We start from the raw sequence: 14976 nt of genomic DNA on the forward strand, positions 1-14976 counted from the left end.
TGTGAAGGCTCACTATTCGCAAAGGCTAGCTGTAGAATTTAAAGTATCAGAGCAGGCAGTGTCTTTCCTACTCAGGTTAGTAAGCAGCTTGGGAAGAGCTAAGGGAGGTTGGGCAGTTTAGCTCAGAATGCTAAGAAAGCTGGGCAAGTTGTTATTTGAAACTACACTTACCATTTAAAAAGGAGGCAGAAAATCTGTCTATCAAATGGCAACTAAAGAAATCACGACAGCCGACAAAAAGATATTTGATACATTTCAGCTTTTTTTTTAATTTTCTGATTTTTCTTATAGTGATCTAGGACCGTAAATACGATTTAGTTTGGCCATCCTGTGTGTTGGTGTATTTCCAGTTGTGTTCTGTAAATACAATTTGAAAAAGAACCCAATACGCAGGAAAAGAATTGTCATCTTCAACTAATTCCTGACAAAGATTCTCATGTTTGTGGGCCAACTAACTTGTTGCTTTATTGGATTATGACTTTTCTTGCACCATTATAGGCCTTTGTATAGCACTGACAATTTACATGCTGCACATTCACATTAGCCATCAAGAATCATACAATCTAAAATCCCTCTCTCACATGCATACACACATAATAGGGCCAAAATAGATACAAGCCAATTAACCTGCCAGAATGTTTTTGGAGTGAAAGCACAAGGAGGACATGTAAATAGTGTCCTAGTTGAGATTCTAAATGAGGACCCCAGCGCTTAAAATGCTAGCCACTGTGCTACTCACTAATAAAACATTCCATGTTCAAGAATGACTCTGCTGACAGCTGAGCTTATAACTATAGTAGCTTTATAGTTACCTAAAGTACACTGAGTTTCCGTAATGACATTTTGTTCTCGCAGATACAACTTCTCCTTGTGCGATAGGTCTCTTCGTTCTAAATCTTTTAGGGAAAAAAAGGAAGAATTCTTGTTAAAAAGCTGTTCCAGGCAACAAATAAAAGCATTTCATGAGATACAAAGGCCATTAAGTAAACACAGCAATTGTGCTAAAGTCGAAAGGTTCACCTTATTTGTTATTTCACCCAATTCACACTATGGGGTGCAATGTGTTAAAATATGTTACTGCACATTGACGTGTGCTGCATTAAGGCTAGCAACGCATCTTATTGCATGTAAGAAACAAACACATGCTGGATATATAGATAGGATTACACACACACAATGTAATAGATTTGTTTTTCACTCATAGAAGGACACTAGAAGTTAACTAACTTTAGGAGGACAGGACATGGGCATCCATAAAAAAAATCTTTTTTTTTCTATTTTCCTTACACGTGATTGGGTACTCTTTGTGAAGTGGAAAGTTCGCTGATTCACCAAGCTCTGAGGAAAATTATCTTGCAAAGTGTAACTTTCAATGCAAAGCGAACAGCCTAGATGCCTTTAGTAAATCAACCCAATGTGTTGTTGAGACCCAGGATTTGTACAAGGCAGTTTCTGCCTTTCACCTCCATCAGGACATTGGGGTAAATTTACTAAAACTGGAAAGTGCAGAATCTGGTGCTGCTGTGTACGGTAGCCAATGAGCTTCTAACTTCAGCTTGACAATAAAACCCGGAAGCCGATTGGTTTCTATGCAGAGCTTCACCAGATTTTGCACTCTCCAGTTTTACTAAATCAACCTCATTGTTCTTATGTCCCTCTGTTCATCTCTAGTTCATAAAAAGTAAGTCTCCTTCCAGTGTATGGATGTGGTTTGGTCTGAGAGTTTAAGTTCTTTTGGGAAGACCAATTCCATTTTTGTTATCCTGGTAGGGATCCCCAGAGCACCAGCTTCCTGATGCACCATACTATGCAGCGCATACTAGCTCATTATAAAATACCTCAGAACGAAGCCCCTGTATCGGAGCACGTTCCACGCCAAGGGAGCTGACATCTTGCCCTCGTGTTTCTTGCCGATTTGCTGGAGTTTTCTTCCCGGCAACGTTGCCGGACCTTAAGCTGGGACATTCAGAGCGCATGCACCGCTGACGTCAGCGGCTGCATGCATAGGGAATATCTCCTAAACCGTACAGGTTGAGGAGATATTAATTTTACCTACAGGTAAACCTTATTATAGGCTTACCTGTAGGTAAAAGTGTAAAATTTGGGTATACAACCGCTTTAAAGTTCATCCTGGCTGATTAAAGGGACCCTAGCCTTGAACTTTTATCATTTCCAAGGACCATGGCAAGTAGTGAGAGTTTGTTCATAAGAGTTGATGGTAGTGCAGTGAACACGTTTGCACCTTTATGCATGCTGGATGTTCACTATTAAAAAAAAAAAGAAGACTTGCTGAAAAGGACTCCATTTGATTTTCTATTAATTTTCTGTTATTTTACCACTTATTTGCATTGCAATTATTTTATTGTAGATATTGTGTTTAAATACGTTTAGCTCATGTTTTTGAGCACATTGGTTTCAACAATGAATAGTATTTTGCAGTGCAGTACCACAATTGAGGGGCATAGATCATCTCTTAGTACTGCTTTGCTACAAAACTAAAAAAACATGCTGGTAGCGGGAGTTGTTATTCTGGCCTGATCTACAGTCTTTTTTTTGTTTGCCACTGTCCAATTCTCCTATAGGTGGCAGTATAACCTGAAGGTTTAAGACATCCCGTGTCCTTTATTGGACTACAAAAAAAGAATTTAAAAGAGATTACATTCAATTTTACAAATTGTACAATGACATTAGCACACAATATTTATTACAAGCTATTTACGCAACTATTTTAAAAACACTGAAATCATGAAAAACATAAAAAAAGACTGAACAACTTCTTCAGCCCCCATTCACATTGAAGCGACTTTTCATGTGATTTGACAGGTCAAGTCACATCCAATTACTGGCAATGGCACTGTTCAATATCAGTGCAATGCCAACTTTGCGCCCTGCGACATCGATTTTTCAATTGTGTGAATTGAATAGACATCTGTGCATGAAGCTGCACAGATGTCTTCAAAGTCGCACAGACACGCAGCTCTGAAATCATGTGATTTCAGATGAAGTCGCACTATTTCAAAGCCGCAGTCAATGCAAACGAGGGCTCAAACATTACTTTCCTTCCACAGGATCACAATTCATTACCTGGGTATTTGCGTTTAAATGAAGTGACACCCAAATATTCACTGACTTGCTCTTGTAACATATAATATTCCCCCGTTTCATCTGATGGCCATTTGTATTCAACTAGATTTTCTGCTGGGAAATAGCTGGAGCTGATGGGGGAAAACAAAAAAAAACAAAAAAAAAAAAAGAAAGACACTGTTTAATGATTCAAGTTATTTTAATTAAATGAAAAAAAAACAAATGAGCACAGATATTAATGCCCAACCACAGCCAATGCATCTCAGAAGATTTGTATTGCTCTATATGTCCCACAGTCACTATGACAGAAAGTGAGAAACCAAGCAGACATCAACTTTCCTCTGGTCCCCTCTAACCCATCCTCATATCAAAATACAAAAACTGATTGGATGCAGTTACTGTTCAGACCACAAATTTCCACCTGGCTTCTGCACTTTTAAAGTTGAAGTTAGCCAAGCTGGGTGCTGTTGACAGGACCACCCAGAGCTCAAATATTGCCCAATTCAGCAGGTTGAAATCAGTCCGGACATCTATCGAGAGTACTAAAGTGAAAGCTGTTTTTCAAAGCTCATATGGACGTTCCCAAACAACTCAGAATATATAAATAACTCTCAGCTGTAGGCAAAGTTTTGCAAATGACCAAGTGGGGAGGAGGAGGAGACACCACCAGTCCCCATGTTTAACAGATATGCAGCAGTGATCAGTAACCAAGAATGTTACAAGTAGCATTAAAGACTACCAAAACCACAAAAAATAAAAAAAGGACCAAAAGCAGAGTAGAACATAAGAAATGTTATTCAAACTGAAGAATCCATGTTCACAAGTCATGTGGCAAACTTCAGGACCAGGTTTTGTGATGGAAATATTAACCACTTCAAGCCCAGAAGATTTTACCCCCTTCCTGAACAGAGCATTTTTTACAATTTGACTGACAATTGCGCGGTCATGCGACGGTGTACCGAAACAAAATTTGCGTCCTTTTCCCCCACAGAGCTTTCTTTTGGTGGTATTTAATCACCTCTGCGCTATAAAAAAAAAAAAGTCTTCTTCAGTTTAGGTCAATATGTATTCTACATATTTTTGTTATATATATAGTCCCGATACCACTTTTTTAGGACCGAGTACAAGTACCGATACTTTTTTTTCCAAGTACTCGCCGATACCGAATACCGATACTTTTTTTTAAATGTGTCCCCAAATGCAGCCATGTCCCCCCCCATATCCCCCATACCTAAATGCTGCCACACCGCCGCCACTTCGTTAATACGGGCGGGGAACATTACAGCTTTCATTTGAATAGCTGTAGTGTTTCCCGCCGCGCATAGACACTCCCCCTTGCTCGGGATTGGACAGATCACCCGAGCAAGGGAGAGTGTCTATACGCGGCACGGCGGGAAACACTACAGCTATTCAAATGAAAGCTGTAATGTTCCCCGCCCGTATTAACCAAGCGGCGGCGGCAGCGGGGATGCAGCGTGGCGGCTGAGTATTCCCGCGGGAGTGGGCGTTCCCAAGCACTGCCTGTGATTGACAGGCTTCCGAACGGCGCATACTGCGCGTCACAGGTTGCCGGAAAAACCCGAACGTCGGTGCGGCTCTATACGGCGCATGCGCACCGACGTTCGGGTTATGTCGGCAACCTGTGACGCGCAGTATGCGCCGTTTAGAAGCCTGTCAATCACAGGCAGTGCTTGGGAACGCCCACTCCCGCGGGATCGCCGTCAGGTGAAAATCGGGATTAAGAGGTACGTTATTCATTTATTTAAATTATATATATATATATATATATATATATATATATATATATATACACACACATACATACATACATACACACACACACACACACACACACACACACGATTATTATAGCGTCTACAAAATAAGGGATAGATTTATAAAAAAAAAATTAAAATGTTTTATATTAGTAATGGTGGTGATCTGAGATTTTTATCAGGATTGCGGCTGACAGATCAGACACTTTTGACACTATTTTGGAACCACTGACATTTATACAGCAATTAGAGCTAAAAATAGCCACTGATTACTGTATAAATTTCACTGGCAGGAAAAGGGTTAAACACTAGGGGGCGATCAAGATGTTAAGCGTGTTCCCTCAGCATGTTCTAACTGTAGGGGGATGGGCTACCACTTACATGACAGATCAATGTTCCTGATGACAGGGAACAGAAGATCTGTGTCACGTTACTAGGCAGAACAGGGTAATGCACTGTTTACATAGGCAGTTCCCCGTTCTGCCTCTCCTCACTGGGATCGTGGGCTGCCGGTGGACATCGAGTAGACAGGACCCGCAGGCACATTTTCGCGGCGAGCGTGCCCGTTACCTTGCTTTTGCGGACTGACGTACAGGTACATCAGTTTGGCAGGAGTGCCATTCTACCAAGGTATATCGGCCCGAGTCGGACGGCAAGCGGTTAAAGGTGTTATCCACTTTTCTAATAGTTTTTGTTTACAATCAGTATTTTTTGCTAGAAAATTACTTATAACCCCCAAAAATTATAAAAAACAAGTTTTTTTTTTATCAGAGACCCTAGGAAATAAAAAGGCGATCATTGCAGTTTATGTCACATGGGATTTGAGCAGTGTTTTTTTGGGAAAAAAAATTATATGAAAGATTACATTATGCTTGGTGAATAGATACCTAAAATGTTTACCCCCCTTTTTGAATAGGCCATTTTTGCAATATGGCACTGCGTAACTTAACTGACAATTGCGCGGTCATGTGATACTGTACCCAAATATAGTTTTTGTCCTTTTCTTCTCACAAATAGAGCTTGCTTTTGGTGGTATTTGATCACCTCTGCCGTTATTATTTTTTGCGCTATAAATAAACAAAAAAAGGCAGACAATTCTGAAAACAAAAAAACAATATTTTTTACTTTCTGCTATAAAACATATCCGATAAAAAAAAAATATATATTTTTTCATAAATTTAGGCCAATATGTATTCTGCTATACATTTTTGGTAAAAAATCCCAATAAGTGTATATTGATTGGTTTGCGCAAAAGTTATAGCATCTACACACTATGGGATATTTTTTTATTTAATATATTTTTTTTTATTTATGTTTTACTAGTAAAGGCAGCGATCAGTGACTTATAGTGGGACTGCAATATCGCGTGGGACAAATCGGACACCTGACACTTTTTGGGGACCAGTGACACCAATACAGAGATCAATGCTAAAAAATACGCCGTCTCTGTACTGAAGACACTGGCTAGGAAGGGGTGAGCATATGGTGAGATCAAATGGTTAAGTGTGTGCCTATGTTTATTCACCATGTGGGAGGGGCTTCGACTACGTGATGGGAAAGATCCATGTCCCTGCTTAGCAAAAACACAGGATCAATACCATCCCTTCTGACAGAATGACAATCTGCCTTGTTTACACGTGTCTTGTGTAAACGATGGACATAAAGTCCACTGTACCCACCGCTGGGCTCCTGCTGGGTGTGATCACAGCAGATCCATGGCGGCATACGTGTGCCCACTAGACCCAAAAGTGTCTGAACGGCATTAAAAACAAACAAAAATAAAAAATAAACAGGATTATGGCTGACAGCTTTAGTCATAACCACTTGCAGGCCGCAACGTATATATGCGTATGGCGGTTGGCAAGTGGGTAAATAATGGTTTTAAAATCTTTAATGTTGTAGCTCCAAAGAGTGAGATGGGATGGGCACATCTTTAAAAAGTTACATCAGGAAAACTGGTCCTGAAAAAGCAGATTGCCAAAGGACACATCGACAGGGGGGTCTTTAATTGCAGATGTAAACATTCTACCATTACTACCAATCCAGCCAGTACACCGGTCAAGTATGTATATGTACACTATGACAATAGATTCTGTACCCCCAACCCCCCCCCCCCCCCTCCCATTCCGTTTTCATAGTTGCATTAGTTGGCATATGAAAAGAACTTACCCAAAATCTTGATTTGAATTTTCACAACTTGGAGAACTTTCACCGGACGCCGTTCTTCTCCTCTTCGATTGTTGACTTCCATCATTAGAATTTTCCTCTGTGTCTCTGCCATCGTTGGAATTATCTTCCTGAAGTACACAAAAAAAAAAAAAAAAACTATAAGGATCAAATATGCACATAAAATAAACACCGTTCATCACAGGGAGAGTGCTGAAAAGTAACTCTAAGGCACCAATCACATCTCTCATAGCGAGAATAGGCATTCCTCCTACGCGATTTTCAGCTCAATTGTCATGTGATTCCGTGTGTCGCATAGGCTCAGGCCATTCAAAACTAGTAAGGGCCTATTTACATACAGAGGCTTTCCCTTCAATTGTTACTAAACCCAGGTCCCTGCATTCTCTATATCTGGTCTCCACAGAACATAGAAATTCAAATATTATAGTAAATATAAGCTACTAAATACCTTTCCTCATCAGCACTATATAGCAGTCTTATGACTTCTATCAGTGTCTGATTAAAGCTTGTAGGAGGAGTTTTCATTCTCCTCTGACTGTCCTATCAGGCTGTGTGACCCATGACCTTCTGTCTGGACAGTGCCGATTGGCCCTGTGCTGATCAAATGGGTTATGACTAAGGCCTTATAGGCTGAAATGCGTCAACCTTTCCTATTGCGTTTGTCTTCTGTGGCTTGTCAATAAATACGTCTATTATTTAAGAGCAACGACCGGAGTGAGGATCATCTTTTTTCTCATTATTCTACGCAGCCAGCGACTGTGGATCGAGCACCTGGGAGCTCTGCTTTTCATGTGATGGGTAGTACCACTTAACCTCTCAAGTTCCATGGCGAGCATAACAAGCATACTTCAGGCTCCATTCACATTGACATCGTCCTGCACTGGCCAAAACGGTTGAAGACCAGCACCTGAAAGAACCCAGGAAGAAGATGCCAGTGAGAAAGGTCACGGGCGTTAGAGCATAGGCGAGTACATGTGCCTTTAGTTCCACTTCAGAGCTACATTAAGGTTGGCATTTTGCATGACAGGAGGGTGTGCCTGGCTCTCAATGGAGCCGGTTCACACATCTCTGTGACGGCTGCGGTCTGCACTGTAAAAGGGTCCTGTGCGTTTTTTGCTCCGTTTCGGGTCCGAATTCAGCCAAAAATTCGGACCTGATACGCACCTGAAATGGATAACAGGGACGCACCAGACCCCCTGATGTGAGCCACAGCTAGTGTGAACTCAGCCTCAGATAGGCGATTAGCGCACCCTGAGAACTCCTTTATCATGAACAACAGGTGTGTGTGTAAAAAGATGCAGCAGCTCAACCCATGCTTACACCTGGTTCACAGTATTGTGGGTGGTTGCAAGACTCGGACATGGTCCTGCGGCCAAAAACGCACTGCTGTGTTAAAAAAAAAAAGAAAAGGGTGCAGGACTGCCATTCATTCTTGATTATACCCCAACAAAACGCAAGCGCCTTTGTGGGTGTGGGAAGCACTGGGAAATCGCATAGTGCCATGCGATTGCCTGGCTGCTGCATTTTAAAAATAGTGCAGGATCCCTTTTGCTGCCTGAAACACAGACTGAATGAATGAATGAACGAAGGCCAGCAGGAGTAAACAGTGCTGTCAGTGGGAGGAATAGCGCCCCCCAAGGGCCACATAAAGGCAAGCAGCAAGCCACATCTGGATTGCAGTTTGGAAACAGCTGATCTACGCCAACCAAACACCGTACAGCAGATACGGTGTAAACAAGCCCGGAAAAAGAAAAAAAAAAAACACAAATAAGATGGTAACTTTTTAGTTACCAAAGCACAAATTGCCCTTTCCATACAATATAATGTACAGCGCTGCAGACACTGTTGGTGCCATATCAAGCCTGTATCATAGTGATGGAAAGGACATAGATCAGAGTTATGTGAGCCGACATACACACAGCTCACATTTATTCCCCTAGAGAAGTCACTGACATATACACAGGAGAGTCAGCTGTGAATAGTGTACAGAACACAGGGAGTGTTCCACAGTCAGCTCCATGCACCGCACACTCACACACACTGCTCTCTCACCTTCAGGGAGGGGGGGGCCGGAGTGGACGGCTCACTATCGCACGGAGGCCCCATTAACGTCAACACAGCGGCCATATTGGATTCAGCACATGAAAACACAACAACGGGAGCACGGCAGAACGTTGGCCCCGCCCCTAGCACGTATTCCCACCTATCTCGAACAAAAGCCACACCCGCTATGCCTTAGTCACCACAGCGCAAGAATCCTCCTAAGACACGCCTCATTCAACTAAGCACCGCCCACTGGCAGTGTACCGTGAGCAACTGAGCATAAGCACTAGCAGTAGCAGTCGCAGCGCCCGCCATTTTCCTAGTATATGTGTATGAGGGGAGAGAGGAGAAAGAGCGACCAATGCTTTTTTCACACACTTGCGGGTAATTTCAGTAGCTTGCAATGTGTAACTAAAGAGAGGGGAATTTACCTATACAATAAGGCCTCATGTACACTGTAGCTGATAAACTGAACTTTAGGAGAGGTTGGGGTGTTTTTTTCAGCAGCCCCCGGACTCTCCTCTGTTATGTGTACATGTACACTAAAGGCCGTAAACACGATACGAAAATCGGAAGTAAAATTTCGTCCGACAAACTATCTGCCGATTTTTGTTCCGACGAACGATCATTAGTATGGTCCTTTCGACAACCGATTCCAGTTTTTCGTCCGTCAAAGGCTGGATTGGCAGACTATAAAAAAAATTCATACGTGAACTCAATGTCCGGTTTTCGTTTAACTACTTAAAGGGGTTGTAAAAGTACAATTTTTTTCCCTAAATCGCTTCCTTTACCTTAGTGCAGTCCTTCACTTACCTCATCCTTCGATTTTGCTTTTAAATGTCTTTATTTCTTCTGAGAAATCCTCACTTCCTGTTCTTCTGTCTGTAACTCCACACAGTAATGCAAGGCTTTCTCCCTGGTGTGGAGTGTTGTGCTCGCCCCCTCCTATGGACTACAGGAGAGTCAGAACGCTCTCTAGGTTGCAGATAGAGAAAGGAGCTGTGTGTTAGTGGGCGTCCTGACTCTCCTGTAGACCAAGGGAGGGGGCGAGCACAACACTCCACACCAGGGAGAAAGCCTCGCATTACTGTGTGGAGTTACAGACAGAAGAACAGGAAGTGAGGATTTCTCAGAAGAAATAAGGACATTTAAAAGCAAAATCGAAGGATGAGGTAAGTGAAGGAGGACTGCACTAAGGTAAAGGAAGCTATTTAGGGGAAAAAAAATTGTACCTTTACAATTCCTTTAAGTATCAGGCCTTTTTTTCAGACTCTGTGTTTACAAGTTAAAATCTTTTTGCTCGAAAACTATTTAGAACCCTAGAGAATAAAATGGCGGTCATTGCAATACTTTTTTTTGTCACACCGTATTAGCACAGCATTCTCACAAGTGCAATTTTTTGGGGAAGAAATACACCTTTTTTTAATAAAAAAAATAAGAGAACAGTAAAGTTAGCCCATTTTTTTATATTCTGAAAGTTAATGTTACGCTAAGTAAATTGATACCCAACATGTCATGCTTCAAAATTGCGCCCACTTGTGGAATGGCGACAAACTTTTACCCTGAACAATCTCCATAGGCAACGTTTAAAAATGTCTATAGGTTAGCAGTTTTGAGTTACAGTGGAGGTCTAATGCTAAAATTATTGCTCTCGCTCTAACGTTCGTGGTAGGGTTGTCCCGATACCAGTATCGGTATCGGGACCGATACCGAGTATTTGCGGGAGTACTCGTACTTCCGCAAATACCCCCGATACTGAAATAGAATACTTGTTCCCCCCGTCGCCGCAAAGCCGCCGCCGTTAATCAGCGTGCAGGGAACATTACAGCTTTCGTTTGAATAGCTGTATCCCCGCCGCGTATAAACACTCCCCCTTGCGCGGGATTGGACGGATGATCTGTCCAATCCCGCGCAAGGGGGAGTGTCTATACGCGGCGGGGATACAGCTATTCAAACGAAAGCTGTAATGTTCCCCGCACGCTGATTAACGGCGGCACGTGTGGCATCATCAAGGTATGTAGGACATGGCTGCATTATGTGGGGGACATGGCTGCATTATGTGGGAGGCATGGCTGCATTATGTGGGGGACATGGCTGCATTATGTGGGGGACATGGCTGGAATATGTGGGGGACATGGCTGCAATATGTGGGGGACAGGGCTGCAATATGTGGGGGACATGGCTGGAATATGTGGGGGACATGACTGGAATATGTGGGGGACATGGCTGCATTATGTGGGGGACATGGCTGTAATATGTGGGGGACATGGCTGCATTATGTGGGGGACATGGCTGGAATATGTGGGGGACATGGCTGGAATATGTGGGGGACATGGCTGGAATATGTGGGGGACATGGCTGGAATATGTGGGGGACATGGCTGCATATGTGGGGGGACATGGCTGCATTTCGGGACACATTTAAAAAAAGTATCGGTATTCGGTATCGGCGAGTACATAAAAAAAAGTATCGGTACTTGTACTCAGTCCTAAAAAAGTGGTATCGGGACAACCCTAGTTCGTGGCGATGCCTCATATGTGTGGTTTGAACACTGTTTTCATATGCAGGTGCGACTTATGTATGCGTTCGCTTCTGCGCGTGAGCTCGGCAGGACGGGCCGTGTGACGGTAGGGCCCGTGGAACCCAGAGTTCCTTGGAGTGGTTGGGAAATCCTTGTTTCAGCTCCCCATGCACCCTGCTATGTCTAAGTTACCCTGTGTCTAGTTAGGGGCACAGGGTAACTGAGAAACTGTGGCTTGGATTACTTAAAATGGAACAGTAATATTTATCCACAATACAGTATCTCCCAGGATATATATAAAGACTATTCCCGGTTTGTTTGATTCTGAACTCAACATGTCAATTGAAAGAGCTGATCACATTGGCCTCTGTACAATATAGGAGATAAATAGTCTGCTACTGGAAGCTCCTGCTATTGGGAGAAGATGTCCTGTGTTTATATTTATGATAATGTGTATTGTATAGTCAGTGAGCTAGGAGACGACAAGGCTGACTTGAAAGGTCATATCTCTGAGTCATCTAGTCTGGTTAAATGATTAGTTAATTAACTCAATAGATACGCCAGCGTAACTCGATCGTGAATCTGGCCCATATTGTCCAGATCAGCACAGACAGATGGCTCAGCCTATGAGGATTAGGGATGAGCTTCGAGTTCAAGTCGATCGTAAATTCGACGCGAACATTGGCCGTTCGTCGAATTACGAACTTTATGGGCCGTTTGCGCCAAATTTGAGTGGCGCATCACGGCCCATAATTCACTGCGGCATCGCAGTGCATTGCTGGCTGATGATTGGCCAAGCATGTACTATGACTCGCATGCTTGGCTAATCACAGCGCCGTCTGTACAGAGAGCCATAATTGGCCAAAGCCAGGGTGGCTTTGGCCAATTATGTCTCAGGGGGCATAGTACACGCCCCACACTATATAAGGCCGCCTGTGTGGCGGCCTTGTGTAGTGTGTTGCGGCGGTGGTTAAAGACAGACAAAGAGAGAGACAGTGGGCTGGATTCAAGAAGCAATTGCGTCTGTGTAACCATAGTTACACAGCGCAATTGCTTACTTGCCCCAGCGTAACGAATGCTCCTGATTCAAATTGCATACTAACGCCGATTCACAACGTTACGCGAGCCCTGCGTACGCAGTTTACGTTGTTTCCGTACGGCAGTTTTCGCGTAAGGCTGCCCCTGCTATGTTTACGTATACCCGTCGTTCCCGCGTCGCAAAATTTCAAATTTACGTAGTTTGCGTAAGTGATTCGTGAATGGCGCTGGACGTCATTCACGTTCACTTTGAAGCAAATGACGTCCTTGCGACGTCATTTGCCGCAATGCACGTCGGGAAAGTTTCCCGACGGAGCATGCGCTCTACGATCGGCGCGGGAACGTGCCTAATTTAAATGATTCCCGCCCCCTACGGGATCATTTTGCGCGCGCTTACGCCGGGCATTTTGCCGGCGCGCCCACGCAATTTACGGAGCTACTGCTCCGTGAATCAAGGGCAGCGCAGTAAATTTGCAGGGGGCGCAGGGCAAAAACGTTGCCCTGCGCCTCCGTAAAAAAAGCGCAAATCTACCTGAATCCAGCCCAGTGTCATTTAATTTGAGTTAGATAGAGCAGGCAGGCGAGTCAGTTAGCTTCAGTTACAGTGTGTAGAGGATATATATGCATCCCAAGTGTTGTATATATATTTATACACTGTATTCAGTCTAGCTAGATCTGTTCCTGTATTCTCTTCCTAATATACTGACAGGCAGGCAGGTGATTGTGCTAGCTGCAGTATTTTCACTTAGTGTACTGTGTCCTTTGCACAATTGCTGGTGTTCTCATACAAATCCAGGCAGGGACCTGCAGTATTTTGATTTAGTGTATTTTGCACAGTGTGCACCTAAAGCTTACCTGAATACAATTGCTGGTGTTCTTATACAAATTCAGGCAGGGACCTGCAGTATTTTGATTTAGTGTCCTTTGCAAAGTGTGCACCTAAAGCTTACCTGAATACAATTGCTGTTGTTCTCATACAAATGCAGGCAGGGACATGCCGTATTTTAATTTAGTGTGCACCTATTGCTTACCTGAATACAATTGCTGGTGTTCTCATACAAATGCAGGCAGGGACCTGCAGTATTATGATTTAGTGTCCTTTGCACAGTGTGCACCTAAAGCTTACCTGAATACAATTGGTGGTGTTCCCATACTAATACCACAGGCAGGGAGCTGCAGTATTTTCAGGTTGGTGTACTGTGTCCTCTGCACAGTGTGCAACTAAAGCTAACTGAAGAAAATTGATGGTGTTCTCATACTAATAATACTACAGGCAGGCAGTTGATTCTGCTAACTGTAGTATAATCAGTATATATATACATCCCAGCTTTGTGCAGCTACATCTCCCTGCAGGCCATTAGTATGTCTGGAAGGACAACAAAGAGAGGCAGACAGTCACAAGCCAATAAAACAGGGCAAGCAGGCTCTGTGTCTAGAGGCAACAGTGCTGGTCTTGGACACGGTGCATCCTCATCAGCACGTGGCCGTGGGACACCCTTGTCCTTTTTTTTCGGCAGCTGGCCGTGTTGAGCCGCAACATGCCGAAGACTTGGTAGAGTGGATGACCAAGCCGTCCTCATCCTCTCTTACCCAGGCTCAGGGTACTTTGTCTGGCAAAGCAGGTGCCAACGCGGCCTCTTCCCTCGGCTCAATGGCATCAGTCACTCCTTCCCTAGCCCCACCATGTCCTCCTGAGGAGTCCTCCGAACTGTTTGACCACAGTGTTGGGCACATGCTGCAGGAGGATGTGCAGCGTTTTGAAGGCTCTGATGATGGTACCCAGCTAGAGGAAGGCAGTAACGTGAGCCCAGAGAGAGGGGGTGCCCAAGAAGGACAGCAATTTGGCAGTCATGTTCCCCCAGCTGCCGCATACTGCCAGGTTTGCTCTAGTGATGGGGAGGGAGGTAATGATGAGGTCACTGACTCTACATGGGTTCCTGATAGGAGAGAGGAGGAGGCACATCTCCAACGAGGCAGAATGCCCTCCAGGGGCCAGCTTAAAGCGGTTGTAAACCGCATAAACATTTTTTTTTCAAACCTGCAAGGCAAAAGGCATAATCAGCTAGTATGCACCGCATACTGGCTGATTATGAAATACTTACCTCGGAACGAGGTGAAGAACACTTACCTGGTTCACGCCGAGCGAGATGTCATCTTGCTCCGGCGTGTCTTCCGGGTATCGGCGCTCCAGCGCTGTGATTGGCTGGAGCGGCGATGACGTCACTCCCGCGCGTGCGCGTGGGAGATTTAAATTCGGCAAGGTCCGGCGGCTGCTGGTCCTTTCGCCGTGGATTCCCCCCTGCGCATGTGCCGCTGCAATCAGCGGCG

The 14976-nt window shown here is 44.0% G+C and overlaps 1 protein-coding gene across 4 annotated transcripts in view; it reads right to left on the reverse strand.

The window, feature by feature from the left end:
• The window catches only part of PHF10 (PHD finger protein 10), a 57770-nt gene extending 48505 nt beyond the window's left edge, over positions 1–9265 (reverse strand). For 2 of the 4 annotated variants that reach the window (XM_040351045.1, XM_040351044.1), the window contains exons 1-4: positions 9099–9262; positions 7029–7156; positions 3085–3215; positions 813–896 (exon numbers count right to left, since the gene is read on the reverse strand). In XM_040351045.1, coding sequence (XP_040206979.1) covers positions 813–896; positions 3085–3215; positions 7029–7156; positions 9099–9173 — 418 coding nt within the window. In that variant the 5' untranslated portion in view covers positions 9174–9262. Of the gene's footprint in view, positions 1–812; positions 897–3084; positions 3216–7028; positions 7157–9098 lie in introns of all 4 variants that reach the window. The other 2 variants (XM_040351042.1, XM_040351046.1) reach the window with 2 other exon arrangements.
• Positions 9266–14976: the final 5711 nt, after the last annotated feature.

The sequence above is a fragment of the Rana temporaria genome, chromosome 4 (assembly GCF_905171775.1).
Source record: "Rana temporaria chromosome 4, aRanTem1.1, whole genome shotgun sequence".
Classification (NCBI taxonomy): Eukaryota; Metazoa; Chordata; class Amphibia; order Anura; family Ranidae; genus Rana; species Rana temporaria.